This window comes from Styela clava, chromosome 4 (assembly GCF_964204865.1).
Source record: "Styela clava chromosome 4, kaStyClav1.hap1.2, whole genome shotgun sequence".
Taxonomy (NCBI): Eukaryota; Metazoa; Chordata; class Ascidiacea; order Stolidobranchia; family Styelidae; genus Styela; species Styela clava.
This window is the reverse complement of record NC_135253.1, coordinates 1,239,231-1,262,925: the sequence shown is the minus strand read 5'-3', so window position 1 is coordinate 1,262,925 and position 23,695 is coordinate 1,239,231. Positions and strand designations below refer to the sequence as shown.

The 23,695-nt window shown below is 34.9% G+C and overlaps 3 protein-coding genes and 1 pseudogene across 4 annotated transcripts; 3 read left to right on the top strand and 1 right to left on the bottom strand.

Moving 5' to 3' along the window:
• The first annotated feature begins 809 nt into the window (after positions 1-809).
• Positions 810-3,919, top strand: LOC120326308 (beta-secretase 1-like). The gene has a single exon (XM_039392568.2). It carries the CDS (start codon positions 1,101-1,103, stop codon positions 2,508-2,510), a length of 1,410 nt encoding a protein of 469 aa, XP_039248502.2. The 5' UTR covers positions 810-1,100; the 3' UTR covers positions 2,511-3,919.
• Positions 3,920-8,000: 4,081 nt separating this feature from the next.
• LOC120326402 (GLIPR1-like protein 1) lies at positions 8,001-16,444 on the top strand. 2 transcript variants are annotated; one of them, XM_039392684.2, is made up of 11 exons: positions 8,004-8,308; positions 9,051-9,207; positions 10,144-10,243; positions 10,775-10,884; positions 11,098-11,166; positions 11,642-11,760; positions 12,353-12,433; positions 13,587-13,682; positions 14,789-14,866; positions 14,995-15,058; positions 16,157-16,444. In XM_039392684.2, exons 1-11 carry the CDS (start codon positions 8,254-8,256, stop codon positions 16,248-16,250), a joined length of 1,023 nt encoding a protein of 340 aa, XP_039248618.2. In that variant the 5' UTR covers positions 8,004-8,253; the 3' UTR covers positions 16,251-16,444. The 2 variants fall into 2 exon arrangements, with proteins under 2 accessions (XP_077967607.1, XP_039248618.2); XM_078111481.1 differs by lacking the exon at positions 13,587-13,682 and having other exon boundaries at positions 8,001-8,308.
• A 156-nt stretch (positions 16,445-16,600) lies between these two features.
• On the top strand, positions 16,601-17,825 carry LOC120326401 (very-long-chain 3-oxoacyl-CoA reductase-B pseudogene; annotated as a pseudogene).
• Positions 17,826-21,754: 3,929 nt separating this feature from the next.
• LOC120326052 (GPI alpha-1,4-mannosyltransferase I, catalytic subunit-like) lies at positions 21,755-23,543 on the bottom strand. The gene has a single exon (XM_039392259.2). The coding sequence runs from the start codon at positions 23,395-23,397 to the stop codon at positions 22,132-22,134; it is 1,266 nt and encodes a 421-aa protein (XP_039248193.2). The 5' UTR covers positions 23,398-23,543; the 3' UTR covers positions 21,755-22,131.
• Positions 23,544-23,695: the final 152 nt, after the last annotated feature.

Below are 23,695 nucleotides of genomic sequence, written 5' to 3'. Positions count from 1 at the left end.
GGAGCATTGTTACGTCACTTTTTGCATCTTGCTGATTATCCAATGTCACGAAGTAAACAAGGAAGTCGATGCTCGGGGAAAGGTCGATAGGGGAGTTGGTAGTTACTAGATATTCATGCGCATAGTATGAAAATAGCATATTGTGACGTAGGGGGATTCCCCTGTCTATTACTCATTCTAGTGTTTTTTGTTAAGCTACCGGTAGCTGGCTGTTTGTTATTTTGATCTTTTACTGTTCGCCGTTTCTTTTGTATATATTGTGTAATATACTTCGAACATTCGTCACCTTGCCTTGTCAGGACATAACACGATCCAGATACAAGCAATACGAATAAAATACAGTTTTATCTTACCGGTATGGTTTTCTGAGCTCAATCAGACCCAATTCTACTTGATTACCGCACACTGTAGCCTACTGCAGTACTGTACTGAGTACAGGATTATGTCTTAGTTACGGTATCTGTTACCGGTACGGTAGACCTAATTCTGCAGTTGAAAATTACCAGTACCGTACCGTAGTTACTTAATGCTGTACGGTAATTACAATGTTACGGCCCGGTTCCGGTACCGGTAGCCTACTTTACTACCGTACCAGTAATTAACATGGAGTGGCAAAAATTTATTCAATTAATGGGTTTGCATATTTTCTTTTTTACTGAGAAATTGATTTTATGTCTCACTTTTTTTTCTTTAATGTCAGAATGTGATTGTGTGTGGTGTGTGTACGTGCATGCCCCTAAATTCAGTAATTAGTTTTATTACTTTTTGGGTGAGCGAACATGTACCGGTACACTTTTAGATTTAAAATCTGTACGGTATGTTTCAAACTTTAGTTGAGGTTTTGTTTGCTCTCCTGATCAGTTTTGTTTTTACTAATTACTTTATATCTATAATGCTGATTATGGAGACGAAATAAACTTATTCTATTGCCAGATCGTTGGTAAATTCCAAAATTCTGATATTAGCCTACAGTAATTTAAATATAGTCATTTTATTTTTGTTGTTACAGTTTAGCAAAACATGCCATACCTTGCCTGCCTGGCGTAAGAGAACCAACATGTTCACTTTGAAAGCATTTTTGGTATAAAATTTTTGACACCATGATTACTTTACTGCATTTCCTTGTTTATTTTGGGATGTTTTCCTGCATCATATCAAGATCCTCTGGTCCAGTATGGAATGTGAGAAATAGAAGGTCTGGAAATGAACTTTGGCAAACAAATAACTTGAATGGCTTCATTGAAAAAGGTTACTATGTTGAAATGCTTATTGGTACACCACCGCAAGCACTGAATATACTTCTTGACACAGGAAGCAGTAATTTTGCAGTCGCAAGCAAATCGAATCCACTGATTTCAAAGTACTTTGAAGCAAAGAACTCAACATCAATCAGAGATATGAATCTTCAAGATATTGATATAGAATACACCGAAGGGTTTTGGAAAGGTCATCTTGTGACTGATTTGGTATCTGTTCCTACTGCTGGAATGGAGAAGTCAGCTAGAGTTAGCATGGCTGAAATAACAGAGTCTGAGAAGTTTTTCATAGCTGAATCTGGATGGCAAGGAATTCTAGGCTTGGGCTATGATGAGTTGATTAGGCCTAGCCATTCAAATACAAAAGCATTTATGCGAAGTGTTGTTGATGAAACAGGAATCGATGATATCTTCAGTCTACAACTTTGCATGGCAGATGTCAGAAAATTTAGCGACTCCGTTTCAGGAACTTTTATTTTAGGAGATTATGACCGGTCAGTTGGTACTATCTATTGGACCAGAATTGTACGAGAATGGTATTATGATGTACTGGTGATAGGCATGAAGGTTGGCAACACCACAGTATCAGTGTCCTGTAAAGAATTCAACAATGATAAAGCAATTGTTGACAGCGGAACCACAAATCTTCATCTTCCTCAAAAAATATTTTCTATGGTGACAGAAATAATGAAAAAGCACTTAAGGACTCTGTTACCAGACCTTGTTGTTCACGATAGCTTCTGGACTGGTGGTTCACTTCTCTGCTGGGATGATTCTGTAGATCCTTATAGTTTATTTCCTGTGATCACCATATATCTACCCTCTATAGAAATTAATCATACAATAACATTATCAGTGCATCCTGAGCACTATATTCTTTTTTATGGCAATGATACAGATATGAAAAAAGCTTGTTATAAATATGGTATAAGTCCATCTTCTTCTGGAACAGTTTTGGGCGCTGTCGTGATGGAGGAATACAATGTTGTATTCGACAGAGCAAATCGCCGAGTTGGATTCGCTTTGTCAAACTGCTCGTCAACCTCTAAGTTGGTATATGGTAGCGGGTATATAAACTCTACATCGTGTGTCTATGAAAGTAATAAATCACCGTCAACAATGCAAATTGCTATGTATGTCATCCTTGGATTACTGATCTTGTGCATGGCACCAGTTTGCGTATTATCTTATACATGGTGTCGTAAGAAGAAAAAATATTCATCTCTTGTGGAAAACCCTATGACAGCTGACTAAAACAATGGGGGTAGAGAAATATGAAATGATTGGAAAATCCCATATTTTTATTTTTTAAGCCAAGAGACTTTCATGTTAATCATTGGCAATGGGAACCAACCAGCTGGTCGCAAATTTTTTTCTTTCCTAGTAGATTATATCCTTGCATTGATTCGAGTATATCTCAAATTTAACTTGGACTCTCCTACTTCTTTTAAAACTTATTATTCATTAATATTTACCATGTATTTCTACTTTCACTCCTGCACTTACCGGTAGTTCCTGCTTCATTTTATTTTTTTTTTTGATAAAACAACGTTTACCTTTAAGTGGTTATTATTACCCATATCAAAATTAGTGACTGTTTTTCAGGATTCTCTCACAGTCAAGACTCTTTCACACATTGTGCTTTACTTCTGTAATCCAATTATTATACGTTCTCAGTTATTATTTCAAAGTCGCACTTCACAATCATGTACAATATTATTTTTGCCTTAGTTGACTCCAACTGCAGTGGATGTTTCATTTATTCATATGTTGAAAAATATTTAATATTACATGTCTGGTAAATGAAACAAGGCATATGTGTCTATGCTCGGGCAATATTTTTATTTAAGCTCGCACAGCCACTGACGTGAAGGAAACATTATATTTATTAGGTCTAAAATTTATAAGTTACGGCATTGCCAGCATATCTTTCTTACAGCAGTAACACCACTGTTCCTAATCTTTATATTGTTCCTTATATTTAGGTATTCTTATGTCTGACAAGACTGTCATATTGCCTGTAAACCATAAAAAAACTGCATGGATTTTTTATGAGAATATTATTTTATGGTTAATTGTTTTCATCGTTAACGATTTTAATGTAATGGTATATCCGTTAAATTTTTTTGGGTCTTAATCCATATTTTTATTTCCTATGCTATACACCAAATATTCCAGTCCATTTTTTTCCAGTCTTGTACAATTTGGATTATTCGAGCGTGACTTGGTCTACCCAATTAACATTGGAAAAATATTTTCCTCCCCCCCCCACATTCGCAACCATCACATATCCACCATTGTTTGAGGACTTTTTGCCCAGATTTCTAATTTTTATTACATTGGTCCTATTAGCATCAATCCTTTTTATATAACCTCCAAATTTGAATTCTTCATCATTGTGAATGATTTGCTTCATGTTGCCTCCTTACCTATACCATATAATATATACAAAACTGGCAATTTCTCAGTACATTTTTAAATTAAACATACAACACACATATATGTATGAGTCATATATGTTCCTAAAGCAAAGTGGAAATGTTTTATAAAATGCGTATCAGAGAAAACCATAGATTTCAAGTCAATTCTGTTGAGTTAATGAGCGAATTAGTTCAACCTAACCGATTTTAACTGTTCCTGCAATAAATATTCTGCCAGAAAAATATGAATATTTCTACTTTTGTTCCACAAGTCATAGGTGACAATGAAATTACATCTTTGAGCAAACTTGTTTTGATATTCATTCATGGGGGCAGGGTTTGTTCTTTCATGAGCTTTGTCCTAAGATTATATATTACTCATATTTTCTGATACCACAGCGTTAACATTTCTGCACGCACTGTGCGTGTGGGCTAAATATAGGATGACTCATTTCCTCGTAAATTACACAATACTTGGTGTTCTGGATATGCCACAATTTTGTATTTTTTCTCGTTGTTCATGCATTGAGTTATAGAGTATAAATGAGTTGATAGTTAGCTATATCACGAGCATGACTCTTTTCTAGTTCACTCCGTCATGGGAAGCAGAAATGAAGACAGAACCCAGTCTGATATTTCAATATACTGTTATACAGTATACTATATTTTTTTTTTGATATTCCAATCCTCCAATTGGGCAAACTAGTTGTATTTAAATAAAGTAGCAAATAATAATTTCCGATATACTTCTGCAATGAATTATTTTAACTAGTGTTTCATTAAGGTGACTTCATCGGCGGAATTTACACGGATGTGCGAAATTACTATGATTCGGTTATGCCTTTTCAACACCTAATTTGCGCCCACAATGACATCAATTGCATAAGTTGTTTAAAGCAAACCTATCCTTGTCTAAAATATATATTGTTCAAGTCTAATTACTAGGCAATAAATGTCCTATGTTATAACTGACTTGAAGTTACGTAACTGAATTTCTGTATGTTTGTTTTACGTATTGTTTTTTTACCTTTACGGAATTCCAAATATTTTATCCAATTTATTTCCGTGCTAAACGTTGTTTTTGCATATTTGCAGTAATAATCTTGTATAACTAATCATATTTGACCTTCGGTGTGTGATGTGCAAAAACAGAAATGATTTTTCTGATTAATTCACGACCGAAATGTTCTGAAGTATAAAGTTTACCGAAACTTGTTTCGTGTAGCAAAGACAAAACAAAAGCATTGCCATTTCAAACGAGAGCTATGCTCAAATATATGGACACGTAGCGCCACCCAATGGCAATAATTTGATGACGTCATAGCGAGAGAAAAAAGTGATAGCCTTCTGGAGAAAAATTTTATCTTTAACCACAGAAAATTTCAAAGCAATTGGTCTAGTATTCGAAGAGAAAAGCGATTTTTTAAAAATTGTGGAGACAAATAACAATAACAACAAAATTTTGAAACGATCGTTATGTCCACTAAACGTGTCCAATAATATTGAAACGATCGTTATGTCCACTCAACGTGTCCAATAATATTGAAACGATCGTTATGTCCACTAAACGTGTCCAATAATATTGAAACGATCGTTATGTCCACTAAACGTGTCCAATAATATTGAAACGATCGTTATGTCCACTAAACGTGTCCAAAAAGAACCTCAAGATTCCCGCACGCTGGGGCCCAAGATTCATAAGTAACTTCAAACAGGAACCAAAATAAACGTTGCTAACAAATTTTCGTCACCGTTCTCGGACCCACTTAAAAATTAGTTTCCGAATGAATCTATTATTGAAGCCGAGCCCAGTAGACAGAAAAAAATTTAGAGTCTTCGAATATGAATCCTGTACACTGTAGTAGTAACTTCAATAAGTATATGCGTGTATGTTTTTAGCCTTTTAGAAAGAGATATTGAGGTTCGGTAAAGCCTGATAAATACAACTATGCCGCTGAAATTTGGACCTTCGCGAATGTGTCATATTATGAATCTTATTCGCGCTCAAGCATGACGCATTTTTGTCATTAATATTCTGAAAGAGAATTTCAAAATATGTTTTGCATTTATTAATTTATGTTCATAACTTTCATTTTCAAGCGAGGCGTATTTTCCTTGTAGATTTAATATGCACTTGCCTGTGAACCAACTCGAAGATTTTAAGGGGTGTTTAATGATTAATTTTGCCCTATTCAAATTTGGGACGATTCATGTTGTCACGATACAATTAGTTTGTTTTGTGGACATTACACTTCGCACGAATTAAGTCGTGCTGCTAAAATTTCTAATGGGTTAAATACATCCGCTCGAAAGATTTCAGATCCCATAACAAAAAATAGTTTCACCATCACGTTTTGAATGTACGTAGCAGCAATTTTACTTACAACTGCGAGTAATTGACGTTCCGTCTACCCTTTGTCACTGATAGTTTCCACACAGAGTGTTTTGGAAAATTGGCGCTTGTTGAATTGGCTCACATGTTCAAAACTATAATTTTTATTCAAAACATCAAACTACGTGCCGTTTACAAGTACTGATAGCTAATTTTAGGCTAGTCTATCACAGCGTTTGCGGTATCAATTTTTGATTATTGCAACTAGACTAAAGGTCCTCGTAGGACATAATGACAATTATGATATTTTTTGGAAACACAATTAAAACTGACAAATAACACGCAAAACTACAAAAAAGGCAATGTTTACAACCACGCTTGAATATCTGTCTGAGCAAAGGCATGAATTGTTACATCATAGTTACCTCATTGCTGATTTGTAATTTTTACAGAAATAAACTAGGAAATCGATTCTCGGGAAAACATCCGTCACAAACGCAATTTACATTGCTTTATTTGCCGATTAACCCTCAATTAGATTGTTTGTTAGACAAGTATGGTTTTGATTCTCAGGCGGTGTCTTGGCCGAGTTTAGCTTAAGTGTTTTGTCCACATCGCCTCCGCATGAAAGTGAACATTTTCGTACTGCAATATTATCGTATTTAGACGTTTTATACAAAACTTTGAAGCGTTCCAAACAGTTAAACAGAAAACAACAATATATTCTAGCATAATAAAAGGCACCTAATAATGTAAGATTTTTGGGCTCCGTCCACGTCCACTTGCAGTCGACGTACAGGCACATTGAGCGCATTAAATTGAAAATACTGATTTTTAAAGTAGCTGAACGTTTCTGGTTGTTGGGTCGCGAATATCTGTAGTCTTCAATTTTATGAAAAATGGGGTCGCGAAAAAAAAGTTAGACTAATAGGAAAGAAGAAATGTTTGGAATATTAAAATTGTCAAATGGTTTTTATTGATTTTGAAGTCTGTTGTATGCTTCAATGACAATTTTAAAACTTTGTCTGTATTCCGATATATACCGGATTACTTCATCTTATGTTTTGTAATATATATATATACAGAATCCATCTAACTATATAATACTTCGATTTGCCTCCAAAGATTTTTAAAGGTTTAGATTTAGATTATTAGCACTCTAAAAAGTCTGCTAATTATTTACCATGACAGTAACTGATGTTCCGAATCGCAATTTGCAATCGATCAATCATTATTTTTTTAGAACAAGGTGCTATTTTCGTTTCTATGAGTCTACGCTGGCAGTATTAGCCAGATTGAAACAATTTATTTATTTGTATGTTTCAAGCTGAGCCATACGTGACCATATCCTGAATCGGAGAAAAATTATTATGTCTTCCTGGAAATGGGACTAATTGGCTATATTTCCTGAATAAGAAATAATGATGAATGACTTATTTAAAAGTGAAACCAAGTATATATACAGACACTTGACGTCATACTCATTTCGTCAAAAATAAGAAAGGCGATATTTACCCATGTTCACGGTGTGGGGTTTCAAGTGCGCTGCATTGCACGTACGGTTTGATAGTGTAAAAACACGTTGGCGCAGGATGTACTGTTACAAAATTTTGTGATATTTAGGCAATTTCACAGTATTCGTTTGTACCTTAAATAAATGTATATATATGTGTCTAGTGTATCAGTATATTGTATAGTATAATTGCTTGCTCAAATTTACAGGTTTCATTTAAAGATATTTCTGACAAATGTTCATGACTTTACAATATTTCCAAAATAATCAGGTGTCACATAACGTGTGTATCGCATGTCAGTGGCTTTTAAGTGGGGTGTTGTTCACACGGCGTGCTATAAGAGGAAACGTCTACACGGAACATTTGTCATTTATAATTTTTATATAAATTGAAAACAGATGTGGAAGATGTGCATCAAAGTCTTAGACCATGAGATCTGACTGCCATGATTTTTTTTGAAATGTTCCAGAATTGAAAGGGAAGATTTAGGAAGGAATTATGCGAACAGACGTGACGCATGTTTTGGGGCTTATATCGACGAGGCGCCCATAAGGACCCGTACAATTTAATATCATAGGGTTATGAATATATCCCGAGAACAAATTGCAGTGAAATCGTAATTCGTTGTTATTTGAAATATCATTGTAATGTGGCATTTATTTTTGTTAAGTTCTGCCGGAGCAGGAAATTAATCATTAATAATTTATATTCGAAAACCCAAGTCGACCAAGATGCTGAAATTCTTTTTTATTATTTTGCTAAGCTGTTTATTCTGGAAAGATAGTGGTGAGTAAACATTTTACAAATTTATTAAGAAATATAATATGTTAAATACTTGTGAAACAATTAAAAGTGGTTGCGAAGACAGGAACACAGCAGCCTGAAGTGTTAAAAAGAGGCACTTTTCACGGTCCCCACGGTCCCCTGGCACAAAAATGGGCGCCCCATAAGTATGTGTACCAATATGGAGGTAATTAATTTTGTTCGCCTATTTTACATCAAGTTGTGTAAAGGGACTGAAACGGTATTTTCACTTGGATAACAAAGACAGTCCCCGAACTCGTACTAGAACTAAAATAAAGAAAACCGGAAAAAAGATAATATGGCTAACCAAAACCTGGTTCACATACTACGGGAATATCCAAAAATGAATCATTTGTTTGCTATAAACTTGTCATCAATTTAGTTATTGATAACATTTTCCTGTTATCTTCTTCCCTACTAGGTTTACGATGTTGACTCATGGAAAAGTATTTTAAAATTCATATTTTAAAAACTACCGTGGTTGTTCTGCCGTGGTTGTACACATGTTCTGAAAATGAGTCAGGCTCAATATTAGCTTTCCTAATTGAACAAAACTTATCTTTATTTCTAAAATTATGCTAAAACTGTGGAAACACTTATATTATTATTTACTTGTGATAAGAAACTTAACATTGGTATCATTCATGGACATTCAATTTGGAAAAGTGTACTTGCTAATTGAAATTAAAAAAATTATAAATTGCTATCTATCATATTTTCTTAGTCGGGGAGACTGCTTTGTACCTTTTACCTCTGACTAATGAAGATATAGAAAATGCAGTAGATATTCATAATGAGAAAAGAAAAATACCTAACGCGTCCAATATGAAATTAATGGAGTGGGATTCAACTCTTCAGCAGCAGGCAGAAGAATTTGTCGAGTAAGTAAAACTGGCGCACAACTTGCGCGTGAATTTATACCCAATTTCATTTCGATCTTAATAAAGAAAATGAACGTCGCAAATATACACCTCAAAAAACGGAAACCATAAATTTGTTAATACCTTCTACAAAATGATTGTATCCGAAAGTTTCAGGAATCTAGGACGCTTTGCACAAAACTAGAATATGTTCCAAATCACCTCCAAAGCATAGGCCTTAGGAGAAGACTTGCACGCGTTGCGCAAAATTGTCAAATCTGTCACACACACTCAACTACAGAGATTTTTGTTGCAAATGCAGTTTTGAATTGACCAATTGTTTAAGGAATGTCACTCTTCCTGCTGATCAACCTTTTCTGAAATCGCTCTCCCAGTCAGTCAAAGGCGTGATTTGATATGCGGAGGGTCGCCATATCATGCTGGAACCACTAGTCAACACTACCTCGCCCAAATGATTCCCAGCACTTTCTCAGCATTATCACATTATGTTCCATATTCACTGCTTCATTTCCGTCTTTGGACCAATATGAACCAGCTGTGCAATTTTGCGTAACGGATACAAGTCAATAATGTATAATTAGGGTTGCACCCTGTAATTTTAGAAGAAAATATGTACAGCGTCACCGGCAAGATAATTATATTTTAAAAAATAGTCAAATTAGTTGAGTTATTCTGTCATCCGATTGGAAAAATTTAAAACACTGTATAATATAATAATTTGAAAGTCAATTTCAAATAAGTGAGAAATTTTTGTTCCTGCGCGACTATATACATAATATCAGGATTTCATGTTCATTATTTTTGAAAAACAGTGAGATATTGCTTAATTAAAGCGTATACGCATTTAATAGATGAATCGCTATAAAATTGAGTAGATAAACAAAGAAATGAATTTTAAAGAGAAAGTTTCCTAATTATTCCTTAATTAATTCCCAGTCGGTGTGAATTCAAACATGATGCTGATCTAAACGGAGCCGGTGAAAATTTAGCTGTGGGAGGTCTGATTGCAGATGCATTTAAACTGTGGTATGATGAGGTATAGTGAATAAATACATTTAACTTATCACGACATTCTTGCGAATACTTCTAAAGTCGCAATTAATCTTCATGTTTTGAAAGTTGATATAAACCGTAGTATCACTTTCAAACTTTTATTGTACAGAGGGTCAATTGTTGCGCTTAAATGTGTGTTTTCAATCCCATTAGAAACAAAACAAGAGTTTCAAGGGTATTGTTTCATCCGATGTTAATATTCTCGAACACATTTAATGGCGAAAGATGTTGATAAAAAAGCTTGGTTTTATCGTTATGCACTAATGCGATGTTTACCACTACAACCTTTTATTGTCATTTTTCGTTACGAGATTAGCTAATTTGCGTCTGAGTAAGTGAGCCTTGTCTTGAGCAAACAATAACGCGGTGTTCGTACAAGACCAAGAAAATTTCGAAAACCGTATTTGTATTGGGTGGTTTTCGTACTAAATAGGACTAATTTCGCCTGCATCTGTACAATATTGCGAACATCTATGTCAACTCTTTAAACTTCCTAAGCTTTTTCCATCTGCAGGTTGAGCTTTATAACTACACTGATGGAAGTTGTGACGGCGTGTGCACACACTACACGCAGCTTGTATGGGCTAATACATACAAAGTGGGATGTGCTGTTGCAATGTGCAAGTATAGTAGTTTATTTTACAGCAACAAATTTATTTGTTTTGCTCATTTTGTGTCTACTTATTACCTGCAACTTTTTGGCAAAAAAAGTAAATAAAAGTTGCAACCTCGTAACACTGATGATATTTTAAAATCTTGCTTTTGATCTCCCAGATTTACTATTAATTAACACATGTTTAAACCGGTTGCTTAATTATCGTAATTTTCTCTTTTCAGTTCCGTCAAATATACTAACTTTGCAAGCGGATATTTAGTCAGCTGCCGTTACTTTCCTCCTGGAAATCAGTAAGAAAAACCATTTCTGATTTAATTAGTGTAAGCGTGATAAACATCGTGTATTGAGTAAAAATTTAATTGATAGTTTACATATCTCGTTTGAGGAAACTTTATAGTAACGCAATTGTGTTAGTATCTATCATATATATAAATGAAGGGTTAAAACTAACAATAACTCTTTCATTTGTAATTTTCATTCCGCTTGTCCTTTGTCCACAAGTTGTAAAAATGGAAATTTCGTTGATATATTAGATGGTATAATATTCCAGGAATAGGTGACTTTAAATAAATCAGGTAAACCTACGGAGAATTTATAGCTTTATAATGTTTAAACTATAATCTTTTGTGTGGGTTTCTTTCATTTTGTTTAGGTTAAATTTAGTGATATTTCTTTATCAATGATTAGAAAAAACTATATAAGGAAGATGAATGATATCATTTTTTTTATACATTTATGTCGGATTAAATTATATTCTTTTTACAGCTATTTGTATGGCGTACCAGTTTCGCCGTACCTGTCCGGAGATGAATGTACGGCCTGCTCAAGCGAATGGATGAGATGCGAAGATGGACTTTGCTCGCGAAATTTCACCGACACAACGAGTAGGTTTTTTTCGTTACAGAAACATACCACGTACAATATAAATATTATGACAATAAATCTGTTTAAAAATAACCCAAATTCGTTGTCGAGATTCATGCAATGCATGGTATTATAGCTGCGTTTAACTTCACAAAATAACGCCGTAATTGGCAAGCCGAAAGCAAAGAAACTTTCTAATAAAATTTGTTCTCCGAGAAGTATGTGCACAAACATGTTTCTTAAATTCATCAATTAAACTTAACAGTATTCTACTGTTTTTTTTATTTCATTATAGTTTTGATATTGGGAAATTTAGCTGGGCCGCGAACGTCACACTATGCTTCTTGATAACTTTAAATTCCATTTTTAAATTAGATGAAAACCTACTAAATTTGCTAAATCTTGCTTCCGTTAACTATATGAACAAATCCAACGACATGCCAAGATATTGATAACGTATGATTTGTTGCACCAATACAAAATACAATAGAATAAGTTATTTTTACATTATAGTTGGTTAAGCTTGGTCAACAGATGACACATCTTTGCCGCTGTCTCATGATATACGTATATTACATTTTGTCTTATTTACTTGTTTTTTCTTTTACGAAGTGGTAACGCCCACTGTCACGCAGGAAAAAACATCAACAATCTCTGTAACCCAAGAAGACACTCCAACGGCAGCCACAACAGGTGCGCTGTCATGCTTTTTTAGCATTTTCAGGTCAATGTGTATTTCATGCCGAAGCAAAAATATGGAAAATTTCACGGGAAAAAATTAATTCCAAAAAACGCATTCAATACAATTATGATTTTGGCGAAATCATAGAAGAAGATAACAAGCCAAAAGGCATATTATTCCATTCGTAACCGGTAGACGTTATTGCAAGATTTTTTGAGCAATGATCTAAAATATTTCATTATGATACTCTCAAAAAAAAACGATGAAATACGTCATGTCAAAAAATCGTTGTAATATAACTTTAAATAAAAGAGCAATTCGCATATATATATATATATACACGAAGGTCAGATGACTACCGCGATGTCAGCAAAATTCCAGCCGAATTTTAAATGCTCGCAAAATTTGGTTCAAATATTACGCACTGAAACAATAATGGCAGCAAGACTTGGCATTTATATACATTGTACATAAATTGTAGACAAACAGTCACTAATAGGTTAGAAGCTACTATTACTTCAGACTTAGCTGGACTATAATGGTTTCGGAAATGTCTATTCAATTTGAGACGAAGGTTGCTTCAAACTTTTGCTTCGAACAAGGTTTCATACTGGCAACCACTTTCATGTAAATAGTTCATATTGTTTTTCAAAGTACATGTTTTTTTTCTGGTTAGGCAGATTAGCCCCATTATTAATTAGTTCAATAATTGGGCGCTCCCGAAGTATGTGCACCAAGATGGCTCACAACCTGAACCTGGTACACATACTATGTTCAGGTTGTGTGCCATCTTGGTGCACATACCTCTGGAGTTCCAATAACTGTTCCTATTATTTAAAAATTCATCAATAACATGCACGAACCCGTTGAAGTTTTTTTTGTGTTCTGCATTAATCAGTATTTCTATAATATATTATAGATGAAACGAAGACACTAATTTCGAAGGTCCATAGTGACGAGTCAATAGAATATTTAATACCAAATATATATATAGCCTTTCCTTTGTTTCCAAAACGTGCCTTCTATTCAAGTATGATAGCAATGTGAAAATATTATATATAGTAAGAACTCATTTTGTGAGATATTATATCTTACGAATGGTTTGCAAGGTTGATAATAATTTCAATAAATGGGCCACATGTTTGTTTCTATCTTCACATGAAGAAGAGGCAAACGCATCGGAAGAAACATCGGTAACTACAGGTTTCACAGCGTCACGCACAACGACCGTGACTGCTATTCCGGAAGCCACATCCTCTGGTATGCTAAATGTTATAAGATTTTGCCTAGCGCCTCCCCTAACAATTGGAAATTCAATTTATTTTAATTTTGTTGGCCATTTTATTATGTTTTTCATTTTACTCACGGTCATACTGTTAACAATATTGCACAATGCAAAATCGAGATATGAAGCCAAATTCTGAATTCGAATCAATGTTATCATGAAACAATTCCAGTTAAAAACCATTGATATACAGAGAAAAATGAGCAATCTTATATTTTACAAATTGAAAATTAATGGCCACTCAATCGATTCACAATTCAACGTTAGTTTCCTACAAAATGGAACCTGATTTTGATTTACAATAATGTATCTGAGGTTCGATTAAAATGCAATTAGATAACCACATAGCATCAGGTGCGATATGATAGCATATCGACCAATACAAGAGACACTTATCGATCATTACCAGGATGAGCAGGATCAGTTTCTGACGCTTTATCTTGGGTACCTGAAGCTGATAGTTTTATGTTGTGAGTTTAATGGGATTTATACGTTACGGACCATATTTTCTATTCTAGGGAAGTTTGGCTGCTTGAAAGTTTCAACAAATTAAGATAAGAGCTCCGTTGTACTACCGGCATAATTTCACCATATTAGGAATGATGCAAATTGGCAATTGCCTCCTTGAATATATTAGGATCAAAATGTTCTCATACAAAATTCGATCTGAATAAAAATTATTCTAAACTTACATCCAGAGCCCCAGCCGCATAAGAAGTCCTTGCATTTGATAACCTCAAAAATGGTAAATCTAGAATCCAACTTGGAAGGAGTTGAAGTTGTTCACTACAAAAAGCACTCTCTACAAAACGATTACTTTACCTTCAAAAAAATCAAGCCCTCATACGACTTGATTCAAAATGTATTTCCGACAACTTTTATAATTGGAAGATTACCATTTAATATATGATTACCGGTACTTACGTGTCCTTATTTTATAACTAATTCAACTAGCAATCCCCGGGTACGAAGGCTGGAGGAATAATAAAATAAGATTATAAATGTGAGGTTTCTTGTCTAAGTTATCGTAACATTACGAATTCTGAAAAGTTCTTCCAGTGTTTTAATCTTTTTTTCATAGAAATCTCAACAACATCTCCAACTAACCAAACCACCGGTGTATCTACAGAAGACAGCTCCACTGCTGCTACTACCCCTGGTATATATAGTTTATTTACATTCAAAATATTCAACCTGAAACACAGAATTTGTGTCAAGAGGAATAGAAAATAGGCCAAAGTTGTCAACATTATGAGCCAAAGGCATACAGTCTCATTTCTATTTTAGGTACAACTGCATCGCCCTTACCTGATAACTGTATAACCGATGAAGCATATGTCGAAGCGTTCAGGTAAATTTATTTTATTTTGGCGCTTCGGAAATATTCGTACCAAGATGATGCACAACCTGAACAACCCTAACCTGATACACATACTATATTCAGGTTGTGCGCCATCTTGGTACGAATACCTCGGGAGCACCTTATCTTTATCGCTATCGGGAAACAATATTTCCACAAAAACAATTTCCTTGTATTATTTATTCGACACATTTAAAAAGCCTATTGAATACGTCAGGAAAGTCATGAAACTCAAATCCTAGTTGGTGCTCCAGTTCCGCGGTTCTGAGATTGAGGTTCGGAAATAGTTTAAAAAAGCACAGACCCGTGATGAGCATAAAAAAATATATGAAAGATGGCCGATGTTTTGCTTGCCGTGTGATTTCATCATTTTTAGCCCTTCCTTCTGGGATCAGTTTAAACCCATAATCATTTTTCCGTATTGAAGTTTAATCCATCATAGTGACGTCTCGAATGTTGTTAGGTATTTACCGGGGGTGCCGGATGGAAAAAATTTGCGACACATTTGGCTGGTTTTGCATTCAGACGCAAAAAAATGCGATTTTCGTAATGAAATGATGTCTCGACTAGCTTATATTATGAAAATGTGACTATACAAAATCTTAGAATAGCAACAAATTGCCCGAATGATTTGCCGTTAGTTGACATAGGTTGGCGCGCCGTTTGCATTAACGTCACTTGAGTAGTGTCGTATTGTGACTAATTTATAACTTAATTTTAAAACATTAACAGTTGTCTAAATAAAAATGATACAAAATACGATGCTAAGTGAAGAAATAAACTGTATAGATAGTACATAGACGGTTATGCTAACTTCGTGGGGAAACGGTAAATCATACCATTATCGTACTGTGGGTGTTTAGACTAGGCCAGAAATGGTCCACACAAAACGAAGAAAACAATTTATGGGATCGTGTAAAAAATTCTCCTGCTCTAGTTGAGGTCATTTGTGTTAAAAAAATGAAATCCCGCCAGAACAACGAGAATATCGCTAATTAGGCTGTCAAGATTTACTTTCTGTACAACCAATATAAAATGTCAATGCAACCTAATGATATTTTCAACAACTCAACGTTAGCTTTTATTCAGAGAGTACCAAGAAAATATGAGCCTATGGAAAGCTGCGTTTGGAGATTATCTTTCTGCAATAGAAGATACAGCAAACAAGTGCGGATGCTCATGATCAATGATTGCAATAGAAGTACAAACGTTCCCCGTTTTTGAAATCCCTACATTTTAGAAATTTTGTTTGAGTTAATAAGCAAAGCATAAATATATCCAATTTAGCATATTATTATCACTCTGTGGTTGTACCATTGTACAAAATCATGTAAACAGATACTTTTTCTGCATGAAATATATGTATACAAATATGAATTTATATGACAATTGAGTTCTATATACTAAACAAATAGATCTTGGGGCATAATATGCGATGACTTCAATCCGTTTGAAAATACGCGATAGAATAACGATATAATTCATATTACATCGCCACTCTTTCTTGTTCCTAAATCATATTGCCGTGATCGGTTGCCTTGATAATATTATTGTAAATGATTAACTTACATGCTTGATATGATACCATATTGTTGCAGGCATGTAGTAATCAATGTATCCAATACAACCTTAACAATGTTGACTGAATTAGTGGAGAATAGTAGTGTTTTACTGGTGATTGGTAGGCTGACAATCATTTGGTTGTTACTAGAATTTTTGTTTAACTTGTACATGTACTACAATGTCTATTTTACCAATTCCTCCATTGACCATAGAAGCCTTGGAAAATGGGCTGTTATAACAGGAGCAACAGACGGTATCGGAAAAGGCATTGCCCAGGAATTAGCGATCAGGGGACATGACATTGTACTCGTGAGCAGGAATCCGAAGAAGCTAGAAACTGTTGCGAATGAATTTCATTCAAAATATGGAGTAGAAACAAAATGCATCGCACTAGATTTCACGAAATGTGATATAAAGTCTGACGGGGATTGTGTGTCCGTTTACGATGTTTTAGAAAAGGAACTTCAAGGACTTGAAATTGGTGTACTGGTGAATAATGTTGGAATGGCCGCCAAGATTCCCGAACCATTTCTAAATAACTTATGGCGTTATGGAGAAACTTTCAGCGATAATATTGTTAACTGCAATGTCACATCAATGTCAAAAGTAACCGAAGTCGTTTTACCAGGCATGGTTTCCCGAAACAAGGGTGTAGTGATTAATATTTCGTCTGGTTTGTCGTCTGTTATTTTTCCGGGAATGACACTTTACTCTTCGTCTAAACGTTTCAACGATACTCTTTCAATAGCATTAAGCCATGAATACGAAAATAAAGGGATTATTGTACAGAGTATACAGCCTGGAATGGTTAGTACTAACATGACAAGAGTGGTAACACAAAATAAAAGCTCTTTGACGGTTCCATCACCTGCCAAATTTGCTTCCAATTTGATGAGTTCCATTGGAAAAGCAAGAATGACTCGTGGATACTGGATTCACGCAATACAGATGTCTGCACTTTCTTCCATACCCTCAGCAATTTTTTCAAGGGCTGTAAAATTGATAGGGCACAAAATGACGAATACCGCTTTAAGAAGAAGTATAGGCCTACATCCCAAAAACAGTCATTAAGGGGACGTTAAATTGTGCCCTTTCCATGCCTGTAGAATATCACAAAACTGTATCCACGACACTCTGAGTGTAGTGGCCCGATTACGGACCCACTCATTACATATATATATATGCCAAGTTTACTCTATGAAAATGTCATTTATATCTATTTGTTTCTACGTCTTGCTGTGTTTGGGAATTTCAAGACTTGATCCTGTTATAAAACGATTTCAGGAGAGATAGTTGATATATATACAGACTGAAATAGGCTACTATTGGCACGACTAACGGGATAATCTAATTCAAATTCTCAAAATGTATAACTTACCCCGATTCGTTACTATGGCAACGATGTGCGCAAATGTGACGAGATTGTTGAAGGGTGGGTGCAGTATGTTCCCCAGCTTTTCATTTAAGGGGGGGGGGGGGGAGATTTAGGGGGTGGTAAATATATTGTAAATCATTAAAATTAGTAACGTATTTGGCAAACTATAGGGGGTTCTAAAAGTTGATTGTTCGCGGACCCAAAATTGAAGCAGAAGAATATTCGCGGGCCAGAAAAGGGGATTGGCAGGAAGGGCGCGACGGCGCGGCTGGGGTTCAGGGCGCGCTCAAGCGCCCGGAAAAAAAGTTGAAACAATAAAATAGGCTGCAAGATTGATTAGGCAATAAAATAGGCTGCAAGATTGATTTTAGATACACCTAGCATCGCAGTTTGTTATGTAATAAAATTAATAAATATATTAGTTAGGTGATAGAATACCCGAGGAATAAATACCAAGCACGACTTTCAACAATAAATTTGCAACTCATAGTGACTAATTAAGTTACTTGCTGAACTAGCATGCGGCCCGGTATAAATGGCTTCTTGTGGCTTGTACATATATAATAACTTGTTGGCTTTATACATAATACATATATATATAAAAACGAAATGCCAACATAGTTAGGTTTAGTTAGCTTAGCCTTAGTGGATGTATATGCAATTCGGGTTGGCTCGAAATCAAATATTCAAAACGTGGCTCCAATTCATTACATTGTATTTGCAACAACGCATTCAAAAGATTGTCTGTCAGTCTGAACCGAAGTTTTAATTTGTTAGGTTCATAATTGTGTTTGTTGTTAGGAAGACGGATGCTGAAAAAGTTACTTTTTATATCAGAAGAAATGACTTCCAAAACTTGCAGGATATATTAACGGAGTAATTCCCCTTCAACAAACCGGCGATTCTTTTAAGCGATGTTGCGGGCTACAATATAACTGGCCAATAACGTAGATTCCCTTTCATTTAATATTTATTTGAACATGTTTGCTTGACGTTTGTATTAGGCCGCGAGCCGAGGCCATTTATCTTTCAGTTTCGTAGCGCACATAAGGTAACTACCTGAAAATGATTTTAAAATGTTAGCAAAATACAATTACATTTACAATTACACAGAATGAAAATGCCTCAATTACATTACAGTTACATGAAAAACTGTAATTAATTACATCAATTACAATTGATCCAACTCTGGTAACAACTGCAAAAAGAAACATAATTTCCCAACCAAGGCTTCGTCGAACTTGATCACGCACTTGAAGAGATGTTCTCCTCATCCATATCCTAAATACATAAACTTCAAGAGAAAACACAAGGAAACACGATGAAGGCTAAGGTTGATCATAGCCAACCACCTATCAAGTCATTTTTTCAAACTTCTTCTTCCCAGCGATGGCAGAAGATTTAAAAAAGAAAAGACCGAGGAAATCAGAAAATGAAGAAGGGAGCTATTTGGGGGGAGAAATTTGGCAATTTGATAAAGACCCATTAATGTATTGGAAGAAGAAATTAGAAGAATTTTCCCACGCTTGCTTCTTTAGCCAAGGATTTGGGACTAAAAGCAACATCAGCCCCGTCAGAAAGCGTATTTATAATTGCGGGTAACTTTTATACGGCAAGAAGAAATATCTCGAAGCCTAATCTTTATCAAGTGCAATCCAACAGTTTTTGAGCGAGTGAAAATGTAAATAACCAAAATGTTATAATAACTGTAAATGTAATTTGCTATTTTTTGCACGAAGTAATAGTAATTTAAACATTAAAGGGAGTAATTGTATTTGTAATTGAACTGCATTAATGTAATTAATCCTCGTGCACATTATACCCTTGAGTCAGTATCCAAACTAAAATAAAGTCATGATCAGAAAGACTATTTCAAGTGAAACAAGACAGAATAATTATTTGATCATGATAAGTCCATGTCGGTTATGGTATTAGACAGCCAGTTGTTTGTTTTCAGATGCATGGACTCAATTGTGAAGGAAGCGAAGCCATAACCGACCAGCGGTTACGTGAACCACCTTACGGTGGCGAATAGTCCGGAATTCCCCACAGGATTCGAACCCACGCAGGGTAATCAGAGGTGCGATGGTCAGCGTATTCCTAACTAGGGATGGGCAATATAAAATACCGAATTCGGAGAATTCGAATTCAACAGGATCCGATAACGGGATTCGGTTCCCGCCTCTTCAGCGCCATGCGTCAATACTTGCGTTTTTCCGTAAAGAACCCGCAAGATCGGTAAACATTAAACAAGGTAGTCTTACCCGGCTATTCAGAACAGAAGGACGGCGATGAACACCTCACGGCGAGGAGTCGTTATTGCACCATTTTTGCGTTTTCCGCTTTACTATCTACTACCATAATAATAATTATTTGTGCCGACTGGTGATATTCCGATAAACTGATTGTAACAATCTTCAATTTTCCCAGGCGTGCCAGGCTTCAATTTACATTAAATGATTTACGCGACTTGCGAGTTTTTCACAACAAAATCATGTAAACCAAAAGCCAGGCGTCAAATGTTATGACATTATTTTCGATTAATTTAGATCCAATATTATTTGCGAACAATTTTATTACTTTTACTACACTATTTTCCGAAAAACGAAAGTTATATCGCAGAACAAGACGAACTGTCACATTTATTTTTCACTCCCGAAAGATTACATATTTTTCGTTGTTCAAGTCGGTGAGTTCGTTTCTATCGTTCAAGATCGACATACGTTTGATTGAGCGTCTGTGGTATTTTAGTCGACGATAAATTTAAAAACTTATTGAATTTAAGCAGGGCCAAGTCTGGGTAGATATATATATATAACGAATTTCTTCAGATGTTATTACCTATTAACTAAGTGCGAAATCATGATTACGCAAACTTTGTTTTACAAGTCTTGCACGCACATAATAAAAACGCGGACTAATAGTAGATTTAGATTGTTATTGGTAAATTTAATACTTTACACCACTCTCATAGGTTGCAGTGGCCACACGCTGGTCCTGCATCTAATTAATTCTCAGCGGATATGCTTCAGTACTCTCAGGCTTCTGCACACTAACATTGATGATTTAATTCCGTGTAATATATATTTTTGTAATTAACCGTTTACCATTAAAGTGTATAGAGCGTGTCTTAATTTATCATATCAGTATTCAGGCATTACATACATTCTGAACAATTCGAGGCAAAAAATATTAAAATATTTCTAAATTTTATTGTCCTGGGAAATGCCTGTTTTTACAATTTAAAATCTAAATCCAGTAATGTGGGAAATACCCACTATTTAAATAGGTATAAAAATAGAATAGGATTCGGTATTCTGGACCCAATTCTAGAATAGTAAATTATTCTATATTGCCTATACCTATTCCTAACGCTCAGCACGATGCGCCACACTGCCGAGTCGTCGTAACTTCAGTTGTAAAATATAATATTTCATTGAAATGTGAATAAGAATGACACTCCAAAATTGTGAACGAGTATTCCGATGCCTCAACTGGACAGACAAAAAGAAATGATTTGTCATTAGAGCAGACGCCCCGTCCTATTTCCGGATAATAATACAATCACTATCATTAATCGGAGTGGGATATAGGCTGAACTAGGCGTGTGACGGAATGACCTCACCAAGAATCCATGTCGACACCGTGAACTGATGGCGACAATTGAAATGCCATAAATATAAAGTGATATTACCTCTCCGTTTGGGAAACATTGGCATAACCATTCCATTGATACAAATTTCACACAATTTTTAAAAAGCATTCACACACTGTCTATTCTACATGAAATTAACACAAAAAAATGAAGAGAATGAACAATATTTCAAACTACGACATGCAGAAAATTGTTAACAGAGTAAGAAAACAATTTCGACCAATTCCCTAATTTCAATCCGAAAAGTCTGCGACGTCAAGGTAACTGAAATTGCTCAATTCAAAATAATCAATAGACAATTTTGTTGATTTGAGAGCAAAACTGCAAAATGTGACAAATTCATGTTTCAAATGAGATTCAACTTGATACAACTTTACTACAGTACAAAGGGAGCTTTTCCTTTGAGTTTTAAAATGTTGCAGCATAAAAATGCAGCATAATTATCAAGACAAAAAAATAGTGTACCAATCCTCAAATCCTTTTTTTAGAAGTTTTCTGTTCGTTTGTCACTCCCCGAACCCTGTATGATGGAAAATCCACATACCTTTTCATGAACCAAATAATAACTATTACATTAATGATAAAAAACAGAACACTTGCTCCCCAAACATACAAAAACACCCTTTGACCTTCAAACTCTAGGACATAAGCAGATGCCAGCCAAATTCCTTGTCCACCTCCCCATAGCAAAACAGCAGCGATGATTTCAAACAAATTTACGTTGGCCAAACCTGGGATAACAAGTGGCAAAATTGTCAAATACCATAAAAAATATTGTGATGTACAAATTTTGTTGAATGTAACAAATGAAAACACAAGCAAAAAAGTACAGAAAGGAAGATCCTTATAAAAAGCAACAGATAAGCATAGAGTAACTAAAACCTGATTGAAGAAACATATCAATCCAAGCCACCAATCGGAGCTGGTGTAAAGCATGTAAAAATAGATTGAAAAATTGTGACGGATATCTTTTCTGGTAATATGATAAAAATAAGCATGTTCCAAAAAGTCATGACCATATAAAAAATAAAACAGAAATGTAATGAGCACAAATGTAATAACTGATGACAGAAAAAAATGAGTCCTCTCTTTTGAAAAAACTTTTTTGATTACATTCACAGCACCACACGGAGACAGAATAGCTAAAAATTCATGAACATAAAGTTTATTATGTCGACCTTCAAAACCGTCCCCTAAAAAAAGATAGACAGCCAGAGCGATAACTAGAGGAAATATCTTGAGATGGACAGATATGGCAAAAAAAATGCCAGCTAAAATTAATCGCTCCTTGGATACCAGGTATAATGTACCTAAAACAAGAACTGACATTATCGATTCAGCATTTCCTCTACTTGATATAGTCATAGATATTGGATTAAAAAGCCATATAGATAAAGCTATTTTAGTAAGTTTTCCTTTATCATGATTTATTGCCATTGTATTCTGTATAAGCCATCCAGCTAATAAGTCAGCAGAAATAAAAACTAGTTTTCCCCACAGAATATGAATAATATGACAAGGCACCAACATCCATGCGAGTAGAGGACTATATCTATATGTGGGTCTGTTATAAGGAGACTCTCCATTAAAGACATATTGAGCAGCATCAGTGAAAACATGATAATCGACATCAGTGAATTTGAGTTCCAAGTTTTTATCTTGCCATTCACCATACACAATAAGTCCAATACGTATGAAAAAAGCACATAAATGCAACTGTTGTAATGATATATCCATGATTACGTTAAAATATCAAAGGTTAACTTTGGGTTGATGAAAATCCTCCATCTTCTCCTTTCAACATTGACTTTTCTAAATCTGTTAAATCAATTCCTTGTTCTTTCAATGCCTTTTTAACACAATTTTTGTAACTCTGAAAAAGAGTTCCACATGCGTCTTCATGTGTTACACTTTTATTTTTCAAATAGCTTTCCCTAAACCACTGATTGAAGCATTTATCGTATTCCCACTTCAAGGGTGTGCAATCTTCACCGATACTATTCATAACTTGAAAGACAAGACCAACAAAATATGC

Excerpts from the sequence above, each read along its gene's own strand:
- LOC120326308 (XM_039392568.2), top strand. The coding sequence starts at position 1,101 with ATGATTACTTTACTGCATTTCCTTGTTTATTTTGGGATGTTTTCCTGC.
- LOC120326402 (XM_039392684.2), top strand. The coding sequence starts at position 8,254 with ATGCTGAAATTCTTTTTTATTATTTTGCTAAGCTGTTTATTCTGGAAA. Across the intron at positions 10,885-11,097 it reads TGTGCTGTTGCAATGTGCAA|TTCCGTCAAATATACTAACT; the intron begins GTATAGTAGTTT and ends TTCTCTTTTCAG. Across the intron at positions 12,434-13,586 it reads TCCAACGGCAGCCACAACAG|AAGAGGCAAACGCATCGGAA; the intron begins GTGCGCTGTCAT and ends CTTCACATGAAG.
- LOC120326052 (XM_039392259.2), bottom strand. The coding sequence starts at position 23,397 with ATGGATATATCATTACAACAGTTGCATTTATGTGCTTTTTTCATACGT.